The following is a 26,216-nucleotide window of genomic DNA, read 5'->3' as shown; positions in this document are numbered from 1 at the left end:
AGTGAGGACTAAGCAATTGGTGTCCCCTGTCTAGCTTTGTAGTAGGCTCACTCAGTCCTGCCTCATTTAACAGGTGTCACCACAATGGTTGTAGGCATGATTCTGAGAAAAGCAGTCATCTCACAGTTGGATGAAAGTAGATAGCATCTGATGGGTGGGTGAGAGTGGACCAAGTCCAGATAGATGTTTCATTCTTTCTGGTTGCTTCTATTTCTCAGATGCATCCCAAAGGTCCCAGAACCCAAGTGTCATCCTAACAAGAGGAGGATGGTGCTGGGCCATCGTACAGAAAGGAAGGAGTGGTGTAGTGTGGTGTGGTGTGTGTGTGTGTGTGTGTGTGTGTGTGTGTGTGTGTGTGTGTGTGTTGCGTCTGTGTGTGTTTGCATGTGTGTAAACAAATGTGGTTATGCATTGGAGGATCTGTAGATGAGAAAGTAATGCAAGGCTATAACTCTCTACAAACAGGTGTGTCCCAGAGGTTACCCAGAACCTTAGTCCACAACCTCTTTTCAAGCCTGTGAAGACCCTCACATAGTCCATCTGTTCCTGCTTCCTCCATTCCAGGCAGGTCAGACTTTTGTGTAGACTTTTTGTCAGACTTTTGACGACATGGGTGTGTGGCTGGTTAATTCACAAGAAGAACCATGATGTTTCTCGCATGCATATTCTCCCAAATTCATCTTAATCTTTTTACATTAAACAGAACTTCTGATGCGACCAAATTCTTATCAAGTTAACTCACCTACATTTGTAGCCGTCAAATACAAGAAATACACTTTTCATGGTGAATAGAAGCAGTTGTATTTTCTTTATAATTTTATAAAATAAAATAGCACTGTATGTCACTCAAAAGCCTGTCTACCCTGGCTCATAGCCTGCTTCTCTGAGCTAAATTCAGCTTTGCTGTTTTCCAGCTGTTTGGCTGTGGCTGAGTTAGTTAACCTGCCTACGTTTCTGTTTAATTGTCTGAACAATAGCAATAATAATGATATCCATACCTTGTAAGTTGCTACAGGATGTGTGAGTCAATGCTATATAGTTATCACATTTAACATATTTCAAAGATACATACAGAGAAAACTAAAAGTTCACTCACAATATTGTATGTAAACTTCTGTCTCCAACCCTTTCAGTGCTGATGTGAGGTCATTAAGGCTCAGAAACAGCTGACTGTACACTACTCAAAACAGGCATCTCCAGCACTGTGACCACCCCGGCTAACTGCACCCGACCTAGTGTTACCATTGCAATCCCAGCCTTCACACTTCAGGAGAGGAATACCAAGAGTCAGACCTCCCCACGCCAGTGCGGCAGTCTCAGCGTTCTCATGCCACCAGCAACACAGACACTTCAAACGGGTATTAACTTTCCAGCTGAAGCCATGAGTGGTGCCACACGCCTTTAATGCCAGCACTCAGGAAACAGAGACAGGCAGATCTCTGTGAGTTCCAGGCCAACCTGTTCTACATAGTGAGTCCAGGTCAGCCAAGACTGAGATTTTTCTAAAAAAAATAAAATAAAATAAAAAATTATTTATATATATATATATATATAGAGAGAGAGAGAGAGAGAGAGAGAGAGAGAGAGAGAGAGAGAGAGAGAGAGAGAGAGCGCGCTAGGTGAGATGGTTCGTGCCTATAATGCCAGGACTCTGGGAGCCTGAGGAAGGAGAATTCCCAAAAGTTGAAGACCAGCTTGGACTGCATAATGAGACAGAGCCTTTATGAAAGGGGGGAAAAGTCAATTGAACAAATTTGGACAAGGTAAGTCTTTTAACTTCTCTATATAAACTACACCAATCAAAACATTTCCCTTCCAATTAGCTACTTACCAATTTATTTACTTCTAGATAGACAGGTTTTCACCCCGCAAATACACCTAAGGGTGGAGTTTGTATACACAATCTAGGAATTTACAACACGTCATGCTGCTTGCTTTAGTGGACACTAGATGGCAGTCCAAAGCAGGAATGCTACCTTTAGATGCCCTTCAAATTTCTCTTGACCTAGATAATTATTAATCTTTGGCTAGCTTTCTATCCCCTTCAGAAGTTATCAGCCAATTGGCAGATAGTCATTCTGGGGAGCTGGGAATCCATGAGGTGCAGTCTCTCCACAGGCAGGAAACATGAAAGAAGAGATCCCATGTATGGACTCTTCCCTAAGTGGTTGAGTTGCCTGGTTCTCACTACAATGATTTCATCAGCCACCACCATGAGCCTGGCACCCACTGGGCATAGGCGGTAGCTGAGTGAGTCCAGCACTCTGTCCTCCTGAAGAAGTTGGAGAATGGAGATTTCCAAAAGGACACACGATCCTGCCTGTGAGGAAGAGCTCACAGTGGGGATGAAAAGGGACAATGGCTCACTTTATATGGTGGTAGAGTTTAATAATAGAGTCTTAATTTAAGTTATTAAATCTGGCACTTCATGACCACAGTGAAGGGGCCAACACGATACTGCCATGCCAAAGTCCATGGAGAAACAGAAAGATGTGCCCTTAAAGAGATACAGCAGGCAAAGGAGACCCTCGCCTGTGTCTAGTGGAAGTTTGAGAGCTAAAAACCTATCATCGCAGCTCAGTTACCTGCATTTTAGAGACAATATCCCTTTTATAGAGAGATGTTTCCGGTTAGCAATGAACTATGCTTAAGGCCTGAACACGTATGACCTTGCAATAGGCCTTGATCTTTGCCCATTTATGAACCTGAAACTTTCTGGGAAGCTTGCACACAAGATGATAGAAGCATAGTAAAAACACTTGTGTAATCCACGTGCCCTATTTATGGCCTTGCCGTATCAACTGTAATCCCACCCAAAGCACTGCCCCGTGTACACAAATCACCAGCTGGCCTACGATCTCACCTAAGTTCCTGAGCCACCAAAGCCACACATGTGACCAGCGTAAAGTCACTCAAGCACTACTCTCTGCTGAGAATCCCGTATACACACTCGGTGGAAACTGCCCTCCTCCATGTCTGTCTGCCCACTGTGCTTACATCTGTGCTGACCTCCCGTTTTGCTAAACTCTAACGCTGCTTGCAAAGACTTCTCCTGAAATTCTTTCTCGCAGTTCCAGCATGCAGCCTGGCTCTGTGTGAGTACACTGTGCCAAGAACCCGGAACTGTGCCTCAGTCCTGAGCCCCCAGCTGGAGATCGCAGCTTACGAGTGGCTTTTGTCTTATAGGGAGAAAATTATGAAATTCATAGTTAAGGTCTACTGATGCTCGCGACCATCAATGCGTTGAGCATGGTATTTCAACAAGGGATGCAAGGGGCTCATAACTACACAGTGAGCTCAAGATCACCCTAGCCCGGACTGCCAAACACGTTCCCCAAGACATAACCCCCACCCCCTTAACCGACCCAAGAAAAGCAGGCTGCACTAAAGTGAGATCATATGAAGGTTCGACTGAACAGGCACTCCACCACTCTTTCGTCATCTCTGAAATGAGCAACACAAATGAATTTAATCAAAACATTGGGGGGGAGGTGGAAAGCATTCAAGCAAGGCATGATGGTACATGCCTGTAAATCCCAGCACTCAGGAGGCTGAGGCAGGAGGCCAGCTAGGGATACAAAAGCAAGAACAAAAGAATGAGAAAAATATTTTTTTTAGTGGGGAAAAAAAAAACCTCAAATTGCTAACTAGTAATTTTAAATGGCTTTAGACAAAGAGTCGAACAGGAAAGGTTTTGGTTGTTGGACACTGAAGTTGAGCGGTGGGGGGGAGAGCTGCTGGGTAGCAGTGACACAAGGGGCTCCCCCACTCCTTTGCTTCTTTCCTCCCGGGAGAGGCTTTCGCAATTGCGGATGTTTGCCCTGGTAGACATGGAATTCCAAGTGAAAACTCCAGCTGGCTAATCATTCACTTGGACACTGTTACTCAGCAGGTTCTCAAACCCTTCCACACACAGAGGCTTTGGATGGCAAGACAGGTCAACCACAACTGGCAGGGACAGCACAAGCAGCCGAGGCCACAGAGAAGTCTTCTCCTCCGACATCACAATATTTGTGTTTAAATGGCTTGTTTGTTTTTGAGACTGAGTCTCTCTGTCAGAGAGAAAACTACAAAATGACCAACACAACTAACTGTTTTGGATTTTTGTCTGTTTGTTTGGTTGGTTGGTTGGTTTGGTTTTAGTTGTTGTTGTTGTTTTGAGGATTTGGGGGGGTTTTGTTTTTTGCTTTTGTTTTTGTTTTGTTTTGTTTTGTTTTAGATATATACACTATGTAGCCAAAGCTGGCTACTGTTTAGTTCAGGCTGGCTTCAAACTTCATGCTCCCAACAATCCACCTGCCACAGCTTCCCAAATGTTGGGATTACAGGTGAGAGTCACCATATCTAGTTCAAAGTTAAGAGGAACAAGTTAACAAATGGAGAAGAGCCCCACTCTAATGGAAAGAGTCATTTTGCTTTTTTTGTTTGTTTGGTTTTGGTTTTGGAGACAGGGTTTCTCTGTGGAGCCCTGGCTGTCCTGGACTCACTATGAAGACCAGGCTGGCCTCGAACTCACAGAGCTCCACCTACCTCTACCTATTTGAGTGCTGAGATTACAAGTGTGCACCACCACGTCCGGCTGTTTTTTGCTTCTTCAACCAGCTGTTATGAGGGACAGATAACTTCGTGCATAGCATCTTTTATTTCAGTACAAGACTGTGTTAATATTTTATGTCTTTTCATTTAGGGCAGGCAGCAAAAAGAAATGGCTGTTTCATGGAAAATTCACTACAACTGTGCCTTAAGGGAGAGTGCAGAATTAAGCCGGGAACACTAGCACCTTCTGGAGATAAATACGTTTATTCCCTTTTGCTATTTATTTTATCTAGATAATCACAGTTTAAGCCATTGATAAGAGAATACTGGACTGTTTCCTGATAGAGAGCAAAAGCCTCAGATAGACAATGCTATCAGCTAGACCTGATGACACAGGCCTGCCATCCCTACTATTCAAGACACTAAAGAAGGAGAGTTGCAACCTGAAGGCCTGCCTGGGTTACAGAACAAGTCTCAAGCCAGCCTGGGCAGCTTAGGAAGACCCTTGTCAAAATAAAAAAATGCATAAATGGGCTGGGGTAACAGTTCAGCTGTAGAATACTTGCCTAGCGTGTTCACAGCCGCTGGGTTAAATCTCCAGTTCTAGAAGAAATAAGGATAAGCATGTGGTTGGTAACAGCAGTCGTGGTATATCAGGATATATAGTCATAACAAGAAAAGTTATTCCGAATTGGGTGCCAGGTGCTGGGCTGGGGGTTTTCATATATTATTTTTGAGAGATTGGAAGTCAGACAGGTTCCCTGGTAGGCAGAAAGACAGAGAGAATGATCATGGCTAGGTAATAAAGGTGGCAAATTTCCAAGATGATCAGCTTCTTCCTCGCCCTCCTGACCTGAGACAAATGCCTGGTAGTGCTGGGGTATGGGAATTGCCGCACAAACCACTCAAGCACCAACCTCAGTGAGATACTGATGGCTTATTAACCAACACCCCAAGACTGATCATAGCCAGGGACACAGTGGGTTCTGGAGCCAAACTGTGACTTTGGCCTGTTTCTAAGGCAGGCCTTTGATAAGAAAAAACAAAAACAAAAACAAAAACAAAAAAACCAGGCAACAACCAGATAACCAGGTGGGAAGCCAGGGGAGGGCGGCATTACAGTACTTTGAGTAGCTAGACACAGGAAGAATCGATTTTGTTCCAAGTACCTTGTATCCAGGTAGCTAGACAAAGTATCGTAAGCTGGTTGGCTAGGATATAGGCTTGAGGACTTTCCAGTTCCCTATTGTTCCAGGTGAAAGGAATAGAGCAGGGTATTGTGGTTTTGTTTAAGTACAACATAAATCATTAATTCAAGCAGAACATTAACAAGTATTGAATTGTAAGTAAAAAGCTATTAAAGGTCCCAGGTAGGTAGAGTCTGAGAACATGAACTTAATTGCACCTTATGACCAAAATGGCTCCTGTTATGTTAAAGACAAAATAACCTCTTACTTAAATGGCTTGTGTCAGGGTATACATTATCACAGCAACAGGAAAAAAATAACTAGGCTAGAGTCTTTGCTTTCATTTTACATCTGTCTCCCTATGACCTTAATACTTTGGGTCAAATTCCCACTTGGCTCTGCAGGTAGACACCTTGCCCCGCTAAGCAGGATGGATTGATGATTGGTTGGTTGGTTGGTTGATTGATTGGTTGATTGATAGCTGTCAATCTTCTCTTTTCAGAACTGAAACCACTAAGGCAAGGGTAATTAATGTTGTATCCTCCAGATTGCTCACCAGACAGAGAAATTTGTTTTATAGGCCTGGTGACCTGAGTTGGATCTCCAGATACCAGAGACTGGCAGGAGAGAACCAACTCCAGAAGGTTGTTCTCTGACTTCCACATGAGTGCCTAAGGCAAATGATGCGCGCGCGCGCACGCACACACACACACACACACACACACACACACACACATGCACTACATTTGTTTTCATTTTCCATAACCCAGTTACACTGAGAATATGTTTTCGGTTTTATCCCAGGTGTGGGATATGGGGCTTCTTTCAGATCATCCACAGCAGAGTATAATTTGCCTCAGCCTCTGGCATGGACATTGCTTTGCCAGCTGAAGATAGTTTATGTTTGGAATTCTGGGGACTCTTGAGAGGGAATAATTTCAAAAGCCCTGAGATGGCCTGTGGTGGATGCTACAGCCCTTGTTTGTTCCTGTTTCTTCTGGCCGCTGTTTGCTGGTTGGAGATATCTTGACTGCAAAGATCAAACTTTCCCAGAGGAACTTGACTCCCTAATCAGTACGAAGTAGTCTAAAGATATTGATCTCCCCTCTCCAGTCTACCCTTCTTTCTCTCCTACCTAGTGTTGGGTGGTTGGATGGGGTGATGCAGGGAGGTAGGAAAAAGAACCCAAAAATATGCAAAAGCCGGCCACACCATATTTGCAGGAAGATCATTAGCAGCATACTGGCTACGGCTGGCTCGTACAAAACCCTCTTCCATCCTATTGATTCACAGCTACTAAACCACGCCAAACGTTGCCCAGACCCTGAAGGAAGTTTGTTTGTGTGTTTATTTGTGTTTGTTTTTTCACATGAATCATTCTCTCCTGCAGGCACCATAGCTTCCAGAACAGAAAGCCTTGTCTGCAGAACAGCCCATAATGATGAGACTGAATGCTTCATTGATATGACTGCCTCCTCTAAATGAAATAGCTTACCCCATTGTGGTGGTTTAACAAGAATGGCTCCCATAGGCTCATATATTCTAATGCTTAGACACTAGGAAATGAGAATGTTTGAAAGGAATAAAAGGGGAAGGTGTGACATTGTTGGAGTAGATTCGGCCCTGTTGGAGAAAGTATGCCATTATGTGTAGGCTTTAAGATTTCAACAGCCCATGTGTAGGCATAAGGTTATTGTGTAATACAACTGGTCATTTTTTTACTCCCCTCCCCCATATCTGGTAATGATAAACAAAAGGTGTTGACCTTTTTGCCCTCTATTTTCTGGAATCTTTGCTACATTCTGGGACTGAAATAAACTGTAAACTGAGCCTGGACGCAGGTCAGGGGAGACTCCCTGGAGGCAATGCAAAATAAATGTAAAAGAATGGGGGGGGGGAATTAGAAGGAATGGGATCTCCTCAAGTAAGTGGGTCATAGGGAACCATTGGAATGCAGGAATTTTCCAGATCACAAATAATGTGTGGGTTTTTTGGGAGGGGGGAGGGAGACTTTCTGACCGTGCTCCCCCCAAATTTGTTTTCTATTGTCATTGAAAAGATGAAAAACATCTTTGGGCATCAGAGCCTTGCACTTTACAAGGGCTTTGTCCTGTGACCTCACGGGGGATAAAATTACAAGAGTCTTTGGAAATAGGATTATGAGGAGCAAGTAGGTCTCAGTCTTGTTCCAACCTAGGTCACCCAGTTGCACAGTTGAAGACTTGGCACAACACCATGCCTTTGTCAATGGTGACTAAGTGCCATCTTCAAATATATCAGTGATCTGTGTAGAAGCCTCCGGTATGATTAAGTAGCTACCTCCTGAACCACTGGGACCAACTCCAGCCTCCTAACCTTGCCTCTACCCCAGTCCATTGGTCAGAGGCTCTCCTATCCATTAGAACCTCACTAGGGCTCAAAGACACGCAGTCCCATGGTGGCTGGGACCAAATTCTGTCAGAGCAGGCATCCACCTAGAAGTACAGGGCAAAGAAAGGACCAGTAGCCCCTTATGACCTTCATGGAGGAACGAAGACTCTCTAAAGGGACACCAGCGTTCACTCTAGGCTTGAAGACTATTGGAGCAATGGACCTCAGGAGATCGGGATCTCCCCGGTCTCAGCCTGGGAGAAGGAAAACACTGAAGGCTGGTGCCAGTCTCAGGAGGAACTTGTGCCCCAGGAAGAGGTTTCACAAGTTGTCAGGTCACCTTGCCAGGCAGACTGGAGCCAAGCAGGACAAGACCACACCCTGAACAGGAATGCCTCATTGTGTGTGTGTAATGCTGTGCCCTCTGTTTATTCCTAAACTTCATGTAAGTACCCCAAAGACAGGTTGAACGGAGTGAGGGGTCTCACTGCACTTCTTTCTAATATGGACTCAATGAGTGAATCTCTGCTTCTTTCTATTGCTCATTTTTTAAATTGACCATCTGTGGATGGACAACGCCCATAGGGCACCCAGGGCCCAGGCCCTAGTAACTCTGGTGACGTCCTGACCAAAATCCACAAAAGCCTGCAATAGGAACTTGAATGACATTTAATTTAACACTAACCAGTAGGTTGGATGAATGTCACCTTGGAATGGGCATCTACTTCCTGACCAGAAATTCAGCAAGAGAAAGCACGTTAATTTGGTGTTTGCCGGATCAGACCAGTTTCAATAATGCATCACCTTACCTGAGATAAGCTGTCCTGTCACCTCTTGGTGGGACTTGCAATTGAAATGTCCCCAGAGCATCTGTTATTATTTGTCGTGGTTTAATGCTTCTCTTCACTCCTTCATGAGCACTCCCTGACCAGTCACTGGTCTGTTAGTCTGCTTCTAAGAAGGGCTAAGTTGCCGGCTTGAGGCAGCTTCCCTCTCACTGTGTGGCCACATGGTGACCTCAGTTTCAAGTCTGAAGCAACAAGCTAACTGGAAATACGGCCTCTGAGCACCCACCCTGGGTGAAGTGCATCCTTGAGCATGGCGGACACATCTCCTAAAAATAGTACCATCAACAGGGGGCCAAATGTTCAAATACCTACTACAGAAGGAAGTTTTAGCTGAAAATAAAGGAATGGAACATTTAAGAGTACATTCCTATAAGAATCTGCTCCTGAAAGTACCTGCCTTGCTCAGTGTCTCACAGTCAGACTTCTTGGATTGCAAGAACCTTTTGGATGCAAAAACCTGTGGCTCTTTCCTCCCATGCCCATGACAATAGACAAGGAAGGCCTGGACTAGCCCCACAGAGTGAGTAACTTATTGGGGATGGGACCTATCAGTGTTGGCTAAATGTGGTCATCCCTAAGGGAAAACCAGGCAGATATACTTGGTGTCCTGTGGTGAAGGCTATATAGTCCCCTTACCTTCCATGTGAGGTAGGGGTTGGGTGAGCTAAAGTTGTCTCTAGAATATTCACCTATGCTGAAAGATAGCAAGGTCCTAGAAAGCCGTGGGTGCTGAGGCCTCCAGGTGAAGATGAGTGGATGGTGAGAAAGGCTTCCATACCACTCGATAGTACGAGTGCCCATGTCTGCTGGCAAACCTCCTGAAACTAAAGGAGGATCCCAGCAAACCGATAGAGCCTCAGATTGGGCCCTGAGCAGGGTGGTGGCTGCTTTCCCAGTGTGTACAGAAGTTCACTTGGGTGCTGGCAGGCCTGGCAACTCCTCCTAGTGACAGTGGGATGGGTGGCTACTCCAGAGCTCATGTCAACTCCCCACCGGTCCAAAGGCTGTATAGAAATGCTTGCTGCACATGATAAAGTAGATCTGCACTCGATGCTGGTCTTTGGAGTCTGTTTGCCAGGTGACTCCTCCATCTCCCTCACCCTGTCCTGGATCTTGGTCCCCATGCTATTGAGTATGGAAATATATCAAAAGTATGTTCCTGAAAAGACTACACACTGTGTACTGCAGTCCCGAGTTTTTATGGACCCTCCCCCCAACAGAACTGTATGCATACTTACTTTTAGCAGGCATGTCTTGTTCTTTGAGAAAGTTAGTCTAATCAATTAGAAGTGATGGTATTTGAATGCATTCACGACAAAATCGGAGTCACCAATAATGTATCAGTGTCTCACCAAGCAATGAAAACAAAGCACTTTGGCTTTTAATGAAGAGCAAGCCCAGATTAGAATTCTCTCTGTCATGCTATAGGTGGCTTCCTCCTTCCTGTCTGTTGTCAGAGTGCGAATCTGTGCCAGTCTGAAGGTGGTCTTGTGAATCTGTCCTTGTGTCTGTGTCTTTTCCTCTAATGGCTTTGCTCTCTCTTTCTTTTATTCAACGGTATAGAAAGCATCACATGGGGTGAAGGAATGGGACACTTTATAGGAATCTTTAACAGAGTTTTACTAGCTCCAAATGGTTCCCAACCAGAGCAGTTGCAAACAGTATGATAAACATCATTGTTTGTTAAACAATATCAATGTTTATGGTGGATATTCATTTTATACGACCACTTTCAGCCAGCCTATTTGCCGCTTCCAGCAAATGACTGTTATAATACAGACAAGTGATGTAACAGGACTCGAGACCTTAGCGCAACTGACTCCATGATGGTAGCACCATTCAGGCTGTAAAACACAGTGTGCAGACAGCATCACCTGCCAAAATGAATACAAAGACCTAATCCATCGAAGCCCATAGTTGTGTGAACTAAAGGTATTAGAACCTTGGTTTTCAGCTTCTGTTGTTCTGTCCCTTCCTAACTGTCCTTGTTGGCTGAAGTGTGTCACCCCAGAACATGGCTTTGGTGCTTAAAAGCTCACTCTGGAAAAGGCTCAGTGCTACACTGGGATCTTGAGCACCCAGTTGCTGGCTGACTAATAAAGATTTCCTATTGGCTGGAACCCACCTCTGAGCAGTCTTCTCTGCGCATTATTCTGAGCTATGCATTAGCTTAGGTTGTAAAAGTTGATTATGTGGAAAATCCAAGGCAAAGAAGGTTGTTTGTTACATGGTTCTCTTAAAGGCAGGTTAAACAAACAGACTGCAGGCTAACAGTGGCAAGCCATAAGTGACTCAAGGTGTATTATCTGGCTGTGAAGTTCAGCGTAAGTTCCAGTCTCTTAGGATGACAGAGATCTCTTCGTAATATTACATCACCTTGATGGAAAGGAGGCAGCACGGCCGACTCTTCCTCACTGCAGTCTGTTTCTAGATTCCCAGGCCAGGCCAGTTACCAGGCTCACAGCTCCAATCTCCTTTAAGGAGTGAGAAGTCACTGCAGTCATTTGCTGTGTTCAGCAAGTGGACTGCAAAATGTATTTTATCTTCCTGGCCCGGCCACCGATTCCTGCCAGGAACACCAGCAGTGAAAGGGCGTGTGTGCATGCTCAATCTATCAGCAGGTTCCCTTTGTCTCCCTCTGTCACTCTTCGTCCACTCTTCCAGGAGAAGTTCAATGAATTCCATAAATAGTTTTGGTCGAAAGGGTACATGAGAATACTGTTTTGCTTGTTTGCCTTTTCCTTTTACTGAAGTCATGTCTTCTGGGCGTTTCCACGTAAATATGGTCACTGTAGTGATATATTTTTATGAAAATACCTCTTATCTTCAAAGAGAATGAACTCTTTTCAAACCTTGCAGCATTGTGGCTTGCTGACCCACATCTGTAACCCCAGTGCTTGGGGAGGCAGAGGCCAACCTCTGTGAGGTTGAGGCCAGTCTGGTCTACAAAGCTAGTCCTGGAAAGCCAAGGATGTGCAGAGAAACCCTGTTTCCAAACAAACAAAGAAACAAACACCTTACCATCAAGTTAATAATTTGCCTTGAGATTATTCAAGACTATGCACTTAACCTGTGCTGTGTCCTTGGCTTATTTTATGTAGCTTACCTTTAAACCAACCTCACTGTACCTTGATTTCCCATGCAATCAGCTTTTGTAACCTAAACTAAATACATCAATAGTGATCATTTCCTGAAAACAGCCAACAGTTTGAAAGCAACTGTAAACCAAATACCTCATAAGTGGTGAAAGCAACATATGAATATAGGTTAATAATATCTGTGTGATTTGAGTGTTCTTCTGAGTCATTGTCAGGAAAGTAACTTTTGGAAAACTCTGTTAAGGAACTCTGAAAAGAATCCCTCACTTTCACCACATGCCATGTTTTCTGTATAGTCCAATATATAGAGAGGAAAGCCCCGTGTTAGTCACAGGCACACAAACAGCGTGGGGAGATAGGGGCCAAAAGCAAGTCAGACACACACAACAAACAACAGATAGGCCAATAACCATATACTACCAGCAACTGGAAGACATAGGGAAATCAATAGAAAACTCAAATTTGGGCTCATTCTTGGCCAAAGTAATTTAGTCGAAAATCTGTATTTTTAATTCCTTAAATGCAATATCGGCACATTTTGCTGCCCTGCCCCCCAATGTGGTGTCTTTAATGCATTAACTGACTTGCATTGCTTCCAATTCCATATAATACAGAATTCCATCAATACAGTGAAGCAAGCCCCATCTGCTCGCATCTCCTGATGAGCTTTATGGGTTATGTACAAGAAACAGAGTAGAAGCCACAGTCTGCACTTCCTGTCGTAGTGCATAAGGATGGAACCTACGTCTTCATCCCCCAACGCTGGGCATTACTCAGCTTTCCAACTTGCTAATGCAAAATGAAATATCGCTTAGCATTTCTTTGATTACCATATTTGGAGCTCTCCGCTAAGACCATTTTATAGTCATTCCTTTCAACCAGTTTTGCTTTTCAGTTTTCATCTTAATCTTCTTCATCTGCAGAAATTCTTTTTATATTCCAGTTACCAGTCCTTTTGGATGTTTCAATGTCTCTGCTGTTTTGTCAGCTACAAAACATTATCCATAGTATCTTTCGCTGAACAGAAATACTAATTTTGATGTTTAAAAATTTCCATTCTTGGTGGTAAAATCACTCAGCAGATACAGGTGCTTACTGACAAGCCTCTCAGCCTGAGTTTGATATCTGTGACCCACATAGTAGAAGAAAATAACCAAATAAGTCCTGAAAGTCGCCCTTTGACTTCCAAAAGTGTGCCCACATCCATGAATTAATACGTAATTTTAAAAACTTTTATCCATCTCTATTTTATAATATGATGTATGTTTTTGCCATTTCAGGATGTGGAGCAAGTTGGTTTTGGTAACTGTGTCTCACTTCCCTCCAGCAGGTGTCAGGTAAAGGGGTCTTTGTGAGGTGGGCAGCTAGAGAGTGTAGTGGGCACACCTGAGTACAGAGAGCAAGGTTAGACAGATGTGTGTCTATGGAGGAGTGTCATGTAAATACATCTGTGTGTGGGGGAGGTTAGGGACAGATGCCTATACTGCAGAGAAGTCAGGTCCATGTGAATGCCTGTTATCCAGCTTTGCTTTTCATGGCATGGCAGAAGGAAGGTGGGTGGAGTGTCAACAGGACCTCTGCTGGCTATTTTTATAGGACTGTAAGAGGTAACTGACAACAGGTATTTTCCCTGTGGGACATATGTTTGTGGCTGACATAACTTTCCCAGCACTTGTTTTGTTGTTGTTGTTGTTGTTGTTTTGTTTTGTTTTGTTAGGTACTAAGCTTGAGTGGCAGATGACAACAGGAAGCTGCTGTCAAAATTTAACAAGCAAAATGCACATTTACAGTAGCTAAATGATGTTCATTACAGCATCACAAAGGACAGAAATCCTTACCTTACTTAAAGTTCAGACAAACTGGAAATTGAATTTACAGAACACTGTGGCACATACTGATGACTACTAGTCTCCCCAAACCCATCTGTTACAAATAATGTTGAGAAACACTTTTTAATGACACAGGTGACAACCCAGATCCCATCCCACCTCCCCAAAATGGGTAAGGATCTGAAAGGACATTTCTCCAAAGATTTCTAAATTGGTAATAAACATATAAAATGATGTTCTATACCACTGGTTATCAAGGAAATGAAATCAAGTCCTGAGGTGGCATTTTCTATGCACTGGGTTAGCTAGAGTTACAAAGACGAACAGTAAAGGGTGTCGAGAAATCAGAACTCTCAGACTCTGCTGATGGAAAGGTAAAATGGTGTCACCAGTTACTGGAAACAGTCTAGCAATTCATTCAAAGGTTTAACGATTGCTACACAACCTCAACTCATGGGTGTATATGTAAGAACAGGAAGATCTTAAGATGGTATTAAATATACTTCAAAGTTCATGACAATGTTATTCCCCAAAGTAGAACATAGCAACATCGCACAAGCGCACAAGCAAGGGTGGATAAAATCGAGAGAAAGAGTCTTTACTAAAGAATATGATCAATCGGGGCAAAGATGTATAATAACATTATCCTAAACCACAGAAGTCTTGCCCTCCCCCCTCCCTCCCCCTGTCTCTGCCTCTCTCTGTCTGTCTGTCTGTCTGTCTGTCTGTCTCTCTCTCTCTCTCTCTCTCTCTCTCTCTCTCTCTCTCTCTCTCTCTCTCTCTCTCTCACACACACACACACTCACACACACACACACACACACATACACACAAACAATGGGTAGAGGCAGAATTGATTCTATTCATAAGGCATGTCAAAATCAAAGGTAAATAGATTAATGATTATTCAGCCTGGGTGTGGGGCAGGGAGGTTGTGGTAATTTGAGAGGTTAGAGCTAAAATTGAATGAAGTAGAAAATGTAAATATTCTGAAATTGTTAATGGCTACTTACTAGTTTCATTGAATATACCAAACCCGCTGAGTTTTACATATTAGATTCGTGAATCACATTCCAAAAAAAGAAGAACAGAAAAACCCAAATCCTAGGCACCCACTTTCTTAGCCTTTTCCCAACTATCTTCCTGCTGTTAAGAGCCCTTCATTTCTTATTTTGATTTTCTTCTCGAATTGCCAAAGCTGACATCCCTAGAAAGGTACCACTTGCTAAATTTGTTAGATACTTAAAGACTTTGAATGCATTAACTTTGTTAACATGAATGAGTGAAATACCTAAGCCAGAGTTTGAATATTGAGTGTGGAAATGTTAAATATTTAGATCTCAAATTTGTGAGATAAGCTTTTACAATTAACAACATCCTTAGTGATTTTAATGCGTGGGAAGAAGAGAGGGTAGCTGTTTCACAAGAACGCACCCTTGGCTTCGGGATACAGAGTTCAAATTCTGAATATGCTCTTATTTTTAGTTTTAGCTTCCTTTCTTCCTCCCTCCCTCCCTCTCTCCCTTCCTTCTTTCCTTTGTTTCTTTTTTAAACCAGTCTCAAGTCTGTAGCTCAAGCTGTCCCGTAATTCACTGTGAAGCTCAGGCTGGACTTGAAAACAGCGATTCCTCTGCCTCAGCCTCCTGAATGCTGGGGTCACAGACTTGAGCCACTGCGACTTTAGGACTTGTTTCTTGCCACCTAGTGCCCGGAAAGGGATCTCTCTTGCCAGGAAGTTTTGTCTGATAGTTTTGGAAACTCAGCAATGGCTCCAGGTGACTTCTTGGATCCTCCACGTTTCCAGATCCTGGTGAAGACTGGTGGACCCAGCCGAGGACATGGGCCTGCCAGCTGGACTACCTGTGCTGCTTCTGCTGCTGCTGCTGCTGCTGTGGTCCGGGGCCCTGCGGGCACGGCCATCGCGTGAGTGCAGGAGGGAGAAATGGGGCGGGGGGGGGGGGGTGTGGGACGCAAAACCGAAAGTGGTTTTCTTGGCTCTCTGAGTTTGTCACTTTGGAATGCAAACACCTCCCCCTGTGATTCTTCTTCTAGCTCTCTGCTTGCAGACCCCAGGAGGGAACACACGCCACAGGCTAGCTGCCAGGAAGCTTTTGTCCCTTCTCTGTCAAGGTGTCACCAGCCTAATCAGCTGTGTGAGGAGGAGCCCTGTTTGCTGAACTGAGTCTGGTGTCTCAAATCTCCTATCTCTGTTTTGTTTTTATGTTGAGCTGTGCAATCCTACCTTCCCAACCCACCTGGCATCTGAAATTTCTCACCAAGAGCAACCAAAGTCGACCCTCTGGCGTCCTCTCTTCAGGGTGCTGAGAAAGGCTCTCCGATGTGTTCCCTATTTGCACTGGAGGTGTTGTGTTGCCTCCCCCCCCCCCCTCTCTCTCTCTCTCTCTCTCTCTCTCTCCCTCTCTCCTCGCTCTCTCTCTCTCTCTCTCTCTCTCTCTCTCGTGTGTGTGTGTGTGTGTGTGTGTGTGTGTGTGTGTGTGTGTGTGTGTGTATTGAGACGGGAAGATCACTTGGACTGGGAGGATTGGATCTTTTCTCTTTTCTTTGCAATTGTTCTTTCATCTAGAAATGTCATTTCATTTCATTTCAAATGGATGCAACAATGTAGCCACAGATTTTGATGCAATAGTGTAGCCAAAGATGTTAGGGCAGCCCTTGCTCTTGGTAACAAGGTTCCGGTTAAGAAGTCCAGTAATGAAGAAACAAATATATTCAATGTGGCCATATTGGGAAGATCAAGCAGCCCAGCAAATGAGTTTATCTTCAGAGTCCTGCCAGGACATTTAGGTTTAACCAGAAAGCAAAGGATTCCTCTAGATAGAAATGTTCATCTGTCCATTATTAGGGCACTACTCAACAGTTTCTTCTGCCCCAAGGTGCTGCCTTGACCTCGTAGATAAGAGGCATGGTGTGTGTGTGTGTGTGTGTGTGTGTGTGTGTGTGTGTGTGTGTGTCCCTCTCCTCTCTTCTCTCTCTCTCTCTCTCTCTCTCTCTCTCTCTCTCTCTCTCTCTCTCTCTTTTTGTGTGTGTGTCTGTCTTTCTCTGTGTGTGTGTGTGTGTGTGTGTGTGTGTGTGTTGAGGGCAGAGAGAACTCCTGTATTAAGGCTTTGATATTCCTGTAAGCCAAGGGATTGGGACAATGATCTCTTTGGGCCTTCAGCCTGGGAAAGGGATAAGAAAGGAAAGTCCAGCAGTGTTCTGATGAGACACAGAAGGCAGGCTTCCCCGCTCTTTCACTCACTGTGGGAGAGAGATCAGTGCCCTTCGACAGAATCACTTTCTGAGCACCTGTTTCTATAGCAGTGATTCTCAACATTTCTGATGCTGTGACCCTTTGATACAGTTTCTCATGCTGTGGTAACCCCCTCCGCATAAAGTTATTTTTTGCTGCTACATCATAACTGTAATTTTGCTACTATTATGAATCATTATATACACATCTGACATGCAACATATCTGATATGCAGCCCCTGTGCAAGGGTCGGTTGATCCCCAAAGAGTAGACAACTGTTCTAAGGAGACTTGTTCAGCTGAGCTTTGCTGATTTGCAAATTAACAAAGGATTAAAAGGCCTTTATAAAGGATGCCAACGTGCTGCTTAATACACTTTAATAAGTCTGGGACCTGTGATCCTTCTGGACTAGTTATGCACTGGCAAGCAGCAGCTGTTGCTAAGTAACTAGCTTAGAACTTCTCTCAGGTTGCAAAGAACATAAACTTACTGATCTCACCCACCACCACCATCACCCGAATCCCAGGCTGGCCTGGAACTCACCTAAGCATTTCAGGATGGACTTAAAGCTGAGACAATCCTCCTGCCGCAGTCTCCAGAGTATTAGGGTTAGAGTATTAGGGCCACCACTCCAGGCCAACAAGCATTTGTGAAGCGCTGACCCCATGCCAGGTACCTTTCTAAGGACTAAGGTTCCAGCCCTGAGCAACCTTGTTCTGGAATTGAGGGAAACTGGTGAGGAAACCCCATGCTGAGAGTTCCTGTCAGTTCCCTTTCCTGGAACTCCCTCAGTTTGCTGGCAGGTCGTCCTGAGTTTTGTGTCAGCATGCTCACCAGCATTTCTCAGCTGATATCTGCACATGAAAATGTTCCGAGATAGAAGCAGAGAAAATCCACTGCCTCCAGCTCCTCAGGGCTTTCGTCGTAATAGACTGAGCAGCAACTCCTAGCTCAGCCTCAACACTTGGAGAAAGCCAAGGACTTTCTGGAGTCTTGGGTCCTAGGGGTAACCCATGAACTCAAGTAGGGAGGATCCAAAAGGTGGACAGATTAAGAGCAAAAGGCCAGAGTAGCCAGAGTTGTGCGGGGGAAGAGGAAAACTGTGTTGCTCCATAGGCAGAGCTGGCTCCCTGGTGGCGGGAGATGACCCGGGGCTGCCCCAGGGCTGCAGAACGTCCGTCCCCTGATCCAGCTTGCTGCCTGTTCTAAATGCCTGCTGACACTTCCCCAGGGTCTCATTCTCTGCACTACTTCTTCATGGGTGCCTCAGAGCCAGACTTCGGGCTGCCTTTGTTTGAGGCCCTGGGCTATGTGGATGACCAGCTCTTCGTGTCCTACAATCATGAGAGTCGCCGTGCTGAGCCCCGGGCCCCGTGGATCTTGGGTCAGACCTCAAGCCAGCTGTGGCTGCAGCTGAGTCAGAGCCTGAAAGGGTGGGATCACATGTTCATAGTGGACTTCTGGACCATCATGGACAACTATAACCACAGTAAGGGTATGTGGAGACGGGAGACGCTTCCCTGAGGTGGTCAGAGTATAGTGCTAGTTTGCTACCTTGGGGATGCAACTTGAAGTAGACAGCTTCGAGTGTGAGATGCCGGGGTGACCGGTGGGATGGAGGGTGCGGGGGGAGCGGGGAGGAGAGGGGGGAAGAGGCAGGGATAGTGTGTTCCTCAGATCATTCCTTACTTGGGGAATCTTCTTCGTTTTCAGTCACAAAGCCGGGAGTGGTGCCCGATGCCCACATCCTGCAGGTGATCCTGGGCTGTGAGGTGCAGGGGGACAACAGTACCAGTGGCTTCTGGAAGTATGCATATGACGGGCAAGACCACCTTGAATTCTGCCCCGAGACACTGGAGTGGAGAGCCCAACCAGGGGCCTGGGCCACCAAGGTGGAGTGGGAAGAGCACAGAGTCCGTGCCAGGCAGAGCAAGGTCTACCTGGAGAGAGACTGCCCCGAGCAGCTGAGAGAGTTCCTGGAGCTAGGGAGAGGGATTCTGGGACAGCAAGGTATGCGGAGCCAAGCTCAGACCCACACTCTGTAGAGTGGGAGTGAAGCGGAATCCCACGGATCACGTCAAGGTTTCATTCCCAACCAGATTTCCACGTCAATCACTCCTTTCTTTTTTCTTTTCTTTTCCTTTCTTCTTTACTTCCTTTCTCTCTCCCTCCCTTGCTTCTTTCTTTATTTCGGGGATGGGGTGGGGGCAGGGTGAGCTTCACTCTGTAGCCCAAACTGACTAACTCAATATCTAACCCAGCCTGAGCTCAAACTCCAAGAAATCCTCCTGCCTCAGCTTCCCATGTTCCAGGAGTACAATCATAACCCCCCCACATCTGGGTAATGCATTATGGTTGTTGTTGTTTGTTTGTTTGTCATTTTGTTCTTTAGGTAGTCTCTCACATGGTAGCCTAGGCTAGCCCAGATCTCACTGCATAGGCCAGACTAACCACAAACAGGAGTTTTCCTGCCTCAGCTTCCCAATTCCTGGATTTCAAAGTGTGAGCCACTATTTGCGACAGCGTTTCTGCCTCATTTTGAGGTGTATACACGCATGTGACTAAGAGAAACATCAGTGTTCTTGTTATGACTAAGTCGGAGCTCCTGTGCATATTTATTATGTCTCTTAAGAGTATGTCAATTGTCAGATGACGACCCCAAGCAAGGCCACCCATCTGAGTAGCAGAGAGTTAAAAGCTATTTCCACAGACTCCAGCAGTCTCCTTGATGGCTTCCAGCGTACCAAGGCCATTTTCTACAAGAATTCTTATGAGGCTGATCCAGACAAACTGAGAGTCCAAGTCAAATGTGTGCCACAGCAAAGGGATGCCACCTGCCTATCAGAGGACGTGGAAAGCAGGCTTTAGAAGGGAGAGCCGACCGACGTGACTGCTCTCCATATGGCACTTGATTGGCGTCAAATCTTGAAGCCATTTTCAGGATGCCAAATGTGGCTTCTCCTGTAGCTGGGTTTTCTGAAGAGGGTGTGCTCTTTTTCCTACCCATAAAGGAAAGTGAAAATTCCAGTCTCCGGTGAAACTGCCCCACTCACCTCCTCCCTCTTTCCCTTTAAGTGCCTCCTGTGGTGAAGGTGACCAGCCACTGGGCCTCGGCAGGGACCTCTCTAAGGTGTCAGGCTCTGAACTTCTTCCCCCAGAACATCACTATGAGGTGGCTGAAGGACAACCAGCCACTGGATGCCAAGGACAACAGCCCTGAGCGTGTGCTGCCTAACGGGGATGGGACCTATCAGGCCCGGATGACCTTGGCCGTGGCCTCCGGAGATGAAGCGAGGTTCACATGTCAAGTGGAGCACCCAGGCCTGGATGAGCCTCTCACGGCCTCCTGGGGTGAGGACTGACATGCAGGGTGGAGGTCATCTGCTGTAGAGGTGGTCACTGTGGCAGTGATAGTCTGCTCTGGGCAGGGATGTGACAGTCATGGGCTTGAATTTACATTTGTTGTTTTAGAGCCCTTGCCATCTCGGGCTGTGGTTACTGGAGTCATCAGTGCGATCACCGTTTGTGTCATCTTCTTTGTTGGAGTTCTGCTCCTAATCTTCAGGAAAAGGAAGGCTTCAGGTGAGTGAGAGCATGGAGGAAGTGTCATGGTATGTCTTCCTTCAGAGAATGAGACTTCTATAGGAAACCTTCCCTGTGCTCTTTCTTTTAAGAACACCAGAACGTCTCTGGGAGGTTTTTGTTTTGTTTTTCCCAGGAAGTTCTTAATTCAAGAAACAATTTCTAGGCCTCTACTATTTTTCAGGTGTTATTTAAGGTAGAATGGGGACGGGGCTTGAGGTTGAGAAAGCCGCTGGGTAAGGCTCAGAACCTAACCCTAATGTATCATAGAATTTATGGCAGGTGCAGCTAAAGAAGACTCTGAGAACTAAATTATTTGGAGCCAGTGGAAGAAATGCTCAAATTACATCCAGAAAGACTGTGACAAACAGGCGTGGTGGTTTGTGACCCTAATCTCAGCAAAAAGATTGCCATGAGTTGAAGGCCAGCCTGGGTTGGCCCCGTTGTGAGACCTTCTCTTGGAAAACACACAGGCACACACACACACACACACACACACACACACACACACACACTCCACAGGCAGAACAACAACTCTGAATAGGAGAGTGTATCAGTGCACCTTGCCGCTGACTTTGTGTGTACCTCCCTCACAAATTATTCCTTTCCCCACTCCGGGCATCTGTAGCATGGGAAAAATGAGAGGCAGACAGAAGCAAGCGTACACGTGCCCATGAGACACTGTATTCTGACAACTGGGGAACAGGCAAAGTCACAAAGCAAAAGGGAACATTCTCTGTGTTTGTTGAATGGGTTGTGAGGAAGTAAGTTGGGTGACAAGGAAGCCAGTTTCCACAGCTGCTCAACAATTCCATATAAACAGTAACCTCTTCTGAAATCCAGTGGAGTGCCTGAACAAGCATGGTCAAGGACGGAGGATGTGAGAAGGGACAGCCTAGCCAGTGATGCCTCTCCCTCCCTCTCTTGTCTTCCCAGGAGAAACTATGGGTGACTATACCTTAGCGGAGTGTGAGTGACCTGCAGCCTACAGACCCATGAACAGAGGAGATGCAGCCAAAGATTTGGATTGGGCAAGCTTGCTCCAGTCTAGGGCAGAGTTGGATCTAATGCACAGAAGCTGCCTGAGCAACTCTGCTCTTAGCTCTCCCTGCTCACTTTCTTAAGCTGTCCCCTCAGTTACGTCTTTGGGTTCCTGAATGATGGTGGCTCCCTGAGTTGCAAAGCTCTCCTTCCAGAACTGGTCTAATGAATCTCAAGCTGCTTCTTGGAGCCGTCCTCCATTTCCTCCATCCTCCATTTCCTGCGTCTTTCCTTTCCTCCATCCTCCATTTCCTCCACCCTTCATTTCCTCCATCCTTCCTTTCTTCTGCCTTTCTTCATTTCCTCCATCCATCTAGACTCTGTATGTCTACTTCTTCAAAAGCCTCTCTAAATTTGGGGGATATGATTCATTTTCACACCTGGAAAGCTATGACCCATCACCATGAGATATACACACATTCTTGTGCCAGAATTTGTGCATACCTATCCTAGAATCCAGGACCCATTTGACTGTCCTTTCAGACTCTCCGTCGGTTATCTAATGACTTCTCTACCACCAAGCCCTGACTTCTCCGCCATTGGAGTGTTCTATGGGCCATCAATACAGCTGTAAGGGCTGCATGCTGTACAACCTGAGGAGGCACCCTCTGAGAAAATGTCGGTTTCTGTGGACATAATGATGGCTATGTGTTCATATTTACACGTTGTGAGGTTTCCAAAGATTAGTATCATATGCATTTGTGACATGATGCCTGTGAATTACCCTCTCCTTGCCCTGATAGTAGAAATGATTATAATAATAAAGTGTGGGTTGCATGTGCTCTGAAGAAGTGCTCAGTGTTGCACTCAGCTCTGACCACCTGCGAAACACAAACCATGCATGGAAGTCTATGAAGTGGAGATTGTTATCTGCACCAACATCTCTCTTTTTTTTTTTTAATTTCAAAAAAATGGTGCATATCTCACAGCACACCAGACATATGGAGAGAGCACTGTAAAAATGTCATTCTGGCTCCTCAATGCACGCTATGTACCTCCTGACTGGATTAGCTGCATGAAGTGAGTGGGAAAAGGAGAAGATGGATCTTTTCTTGACTCTCTGGATTTCTTCTTCTCCGTGAGTTTGACCTATATGACAGGAAATAGCTGCCAACACTCTCCAACCCTCAGCTACCATGCTTCCTTTCAAAGTTAGAGGGAGGGGGCAGGGACTAGAAGTGACTCTTTTCTCCCCTAAGTCTCCTGTTTCCTTTGGTGTCTAGTCTTTTTAGTTCGGTTAAAAAGCTTAGCTGATCTGTCTGGTGTCCTTGAAGCTGATGCCTCTGAGTCAGAACCTTAAAGTGACTGCCCTGCCAGCCAATAATCTATCAATCTGTCTCTTCTTACAGAAGTAAAATGGATTCTGGCAAGTGGCTTAGAGAAATGCCCAGTGTGGCCGGGGTCCTGCCACTCACTCCCAGTTGTACACATTACAGGAAAAAACAAAACAAAAAATAAAACAAAAGCAATCTGAGTATACAGCCTAGAAATTACTAGATTCCAGAAGAAAAGGTTTATTTGATGTTAAAAAGCCAAGCCTGTGTTTGTATCATGTTTGTGTAGATATGCACATCTCTGCATGTGTATGTGTGTTCATATATGTATACCTGTGTGTGGGCACATGTCTCCATCCAGATGATATGTGTTCGCTACTCCCAATGCATGCATTTGCCTGCATGACTGTGGTAGAAACTGCAACTTGAAAACCAAGTGCCTCAGACCAATGACTCCAGTTTCTTTAATGAGCACTGGATTTGAGCTGAGACCTCAATTTTCTTCTTTTTTTAAACCTTTGTCTTATTTTCTGTTTGTGAAAGTTAGGAAAAAAAATTAAAAAGGAAGCAAAATTTGAATTCACTTGGCTGGGTGTGGTGGCACATGCCTTTAATCCTAGCACTCAGGAGGTAGAGACAGGCATATCTCTTGTGTGTTCAAGCCTGGTCTACAAAGGGAGACCAGGACAGCCAGGGTGACACAGAGAAGCTGTGTCTCAGAAACAAACAAACAACAACAACAATAATAATAATAATAATAATAATAAAGAAAGTAGATCAACTTAGAGCTATCATTTCCCCAATGAGTAACAAACTCCACTAGCAGCTTATATATTACCTCGGTATCACACCCATTGAAATTTGTGAAAATAATAAAGACATGATTTAGTAAATGTGCCACTGTATTGTATACTACATTGCTTTATTGATATTTTTGCCTGTCCCGACCCATGGGACAGTCAATGGGTGACCCTGGAAACGGAGGGGATGGGGGCCAAGGAGGGGCATGAGAAACGGAGGCGAGACAAGTTTCTGATCAAGCCTCTTTTATTAAAAATCCTCACAGAGCTTTTATGGGGTCACTGGAGCAGGGGTATTTGCGTAAGCGAGGTTGCTATGGATACCCAACTGTAAAATGCTCCAGCAGTTATCTACTTTTACAGCTGCCCTAACCACAGAAAGGGGATAAGTTCCAGAAAGAGCGAAGTTGTAAAGTGTCTGGTTAGCCAAGCAAACCGCTCCCAGGACTGCTGTTCCTGGAACAGGGCGGCCTCACCAGCAGCTGGCCTTTATCTGATCTTACCAGTAGTCTAACTGGAAAAGGTAGCTGGAATGGAGTAGCTTTTACTATGAGCTTGGGAGGGGGGCGTCTTAGAATGACCATCCCCCACACTTGCCCATCATCGTTTTACCGACATTTATATCACTTCCAACTTTGTCTCTTTTCTTTTGTTTCATTTTAAGTTTGACATCACATAGTCCAGGAAAGCATCAGACTCACTACGGAGTGCAAGCTTGCCTTACACCACACCTCCCGAGTTTAGGATTGCAGATTTGTACTTTATTCTTTGTGTCTTATAAAATAGTTTCACCACACTGTGACAGCTAGATTGACAGTTTTCTTCTGCTGCAAGGACATCATCGTCTGAGTTGTAAGCAAGTGTTTGCCTACAAGCCAAGCTGAAAGTATGCGGTGGTTTAGTCTTCCTAAACATCACCCTGTACAGAATACCACAGGGTTGCCTCCGCCACCTTGGGAAATGTGACAGTTAACTAAATAACAGTATAATAATTATACCTCAAAATGATACATTTGCTTTTTTGTGTGTTTCTTAGTATCATTTCTGCCTTTCCCATAAAAATTTAAAGGCTACATTTGAAAAATTAAGACTTCTGGGGGCTGGAGAGATGGCACAGTGGTTAGGAGCACTGACTGCTCCTCCAGAGGCCCTGAGTTCAATTCCCAGAAACCACATGGTGGCTCACAACCATCTATCATGTGATATGATATATACTGTATACATAATAAATAAATCTTTTTTTAAGAAAAGAAGAGAAAAAGAAAAATTAGGACTTCTATTTCAAACCTCACATCTGATTAAATGGAAACATAATATGGTAGGTAGGTAGAAGAGTGACACCTGGTGGCTCACTTCAATACGTATATCACATTTGGCTGCAAAAAGGTTAAGTGTTAAATAGGAGCTGGCAATTTTTGTCCAGAAAGCACCTGATGTGTTAGGCACACCTGCAGTGCCAGCACGTGGGAGGAGACGCAACAGGATGAGGCTCAACTCATTCTCAGCTACGTAGTGAGTTGAAGGCCAGCCTAGGCTACAGGAAAGTTTCTTGCAAGAACAAATAACAAGGGGCGTGTGTGTGTGTGTGTGTGTGTGTGTGTGTGTGTGTGTGTGTGTGTGTGTGTGTGTGTGTAGAATATATTTTTAAGGAGAAAGTGCATGAAAATTATAGAAAGCAGAATTCTATGCTGGATACTGGAAAGGCAGGTGTTCGAGGCCAGCAGAAGAGGGGACAAACAAGCAACCCTTCAGCGATCCCTGCGGCTCCTCAACAAGGACGCCTGCCTGCTGGGGGTCCACGCTGGCAGCCTGTCCTCTGAAGGGGCGCCCTGAGAAAAGAGAGGGCGCTCTTTCCTGTCCCTGGGCGCTGCTCATGCAGTGTTCCCTGGACACAGCTCCAAGCAGAATGTTGTATGAGCAGTGCCAAATGTTCTCATAATGTTACTTTTAAACCAGTATCTTTTTTTTTTTTTTTTTTAAGTATTTTGGTTTACTAATCACTATCAAGCCCATCTGAACAGCTTTAAGCATGAAAGGTGTGTGAGCTGATGGACACCTGAAATCTCAAGCCTTCCTGAACACTTTGAAGTATAACTTGTTTGTGTGTTGGTGACCAAGCTCTGCTCAGTCACATACAGTGCCCTAACGCAGTGTTTCATTACTTGGGGTGTCACTTTTTAGGAAGCCAGGGTGCTTTGATTTATGCATTAATTTAAATATCACTGGACGTCGCCTGAGGGTGCTCTGCCGGGTGTACATTCTGAAGGCTCTGGCATGCTGTTCCTTATTAACTGTCCAAGGTGGAAGAAGAAAAAGAAGGGTGTTTTGAGAGAAAGCTCCTGTGCTCCCCTCCTCATTTGCCTATGTAAGTATTTGCAGTCCAAGGTGACATCTTTTGTGG

At 45.1% G+C, this 26,216-nt stretch overlaps 2 protein-coding genes across 2 annotated transcripts in view; one reads left to right on the top strand and one right to left on the bottom strand.

The window, feature by feature from the left end:
- Positions 1-26,216, bottom strand: part of LOC127209174 (histone H2A type 1-B) — a 190,752-nt gene that overhangs the window by 20,818 nt on the left and 143,718 nt on the right. The window lies entirely within an intron of this gene.
- Hfe (homeostatic iron regulator) lies at positions 15,420-21,085 on the top strand. Its single transcript, XM_051169233.1, has 5 exons — positions 15,420-15,791; positions 18,350-18,613; positions 18,832-19,128; positions 20,194-20,469; positions 20,590-21,085. The coding sequence occupies exons 1-5, from the start codon at positions 15,707-15,709 to the stop codon at positions 20,706-20,708; spliced, it is 1,041 nt and encodes a 346-aa protein (XP_051025190.1). The 5' UTR covers positions 15,420-15,706; the 3' UTR covers positions 20,709-21,085.

The sequence above is a fragment of the Acomys russatus genome, chromosome 3, assembly GCF_903995435.1.
Source record: "Acomys russatus chromosome 3, mAcoRus1.1, whole genome shotgun sequence".
NCBI classification, from domain to species: Eukaryota; Metazoa; Chordata; class Mammalia; order Rodentia; family Muridae; genus Acomys; species Acomys russatus.
This window is presented reverse-complemented; position numbering and strand designations above follow the sequence as displayed.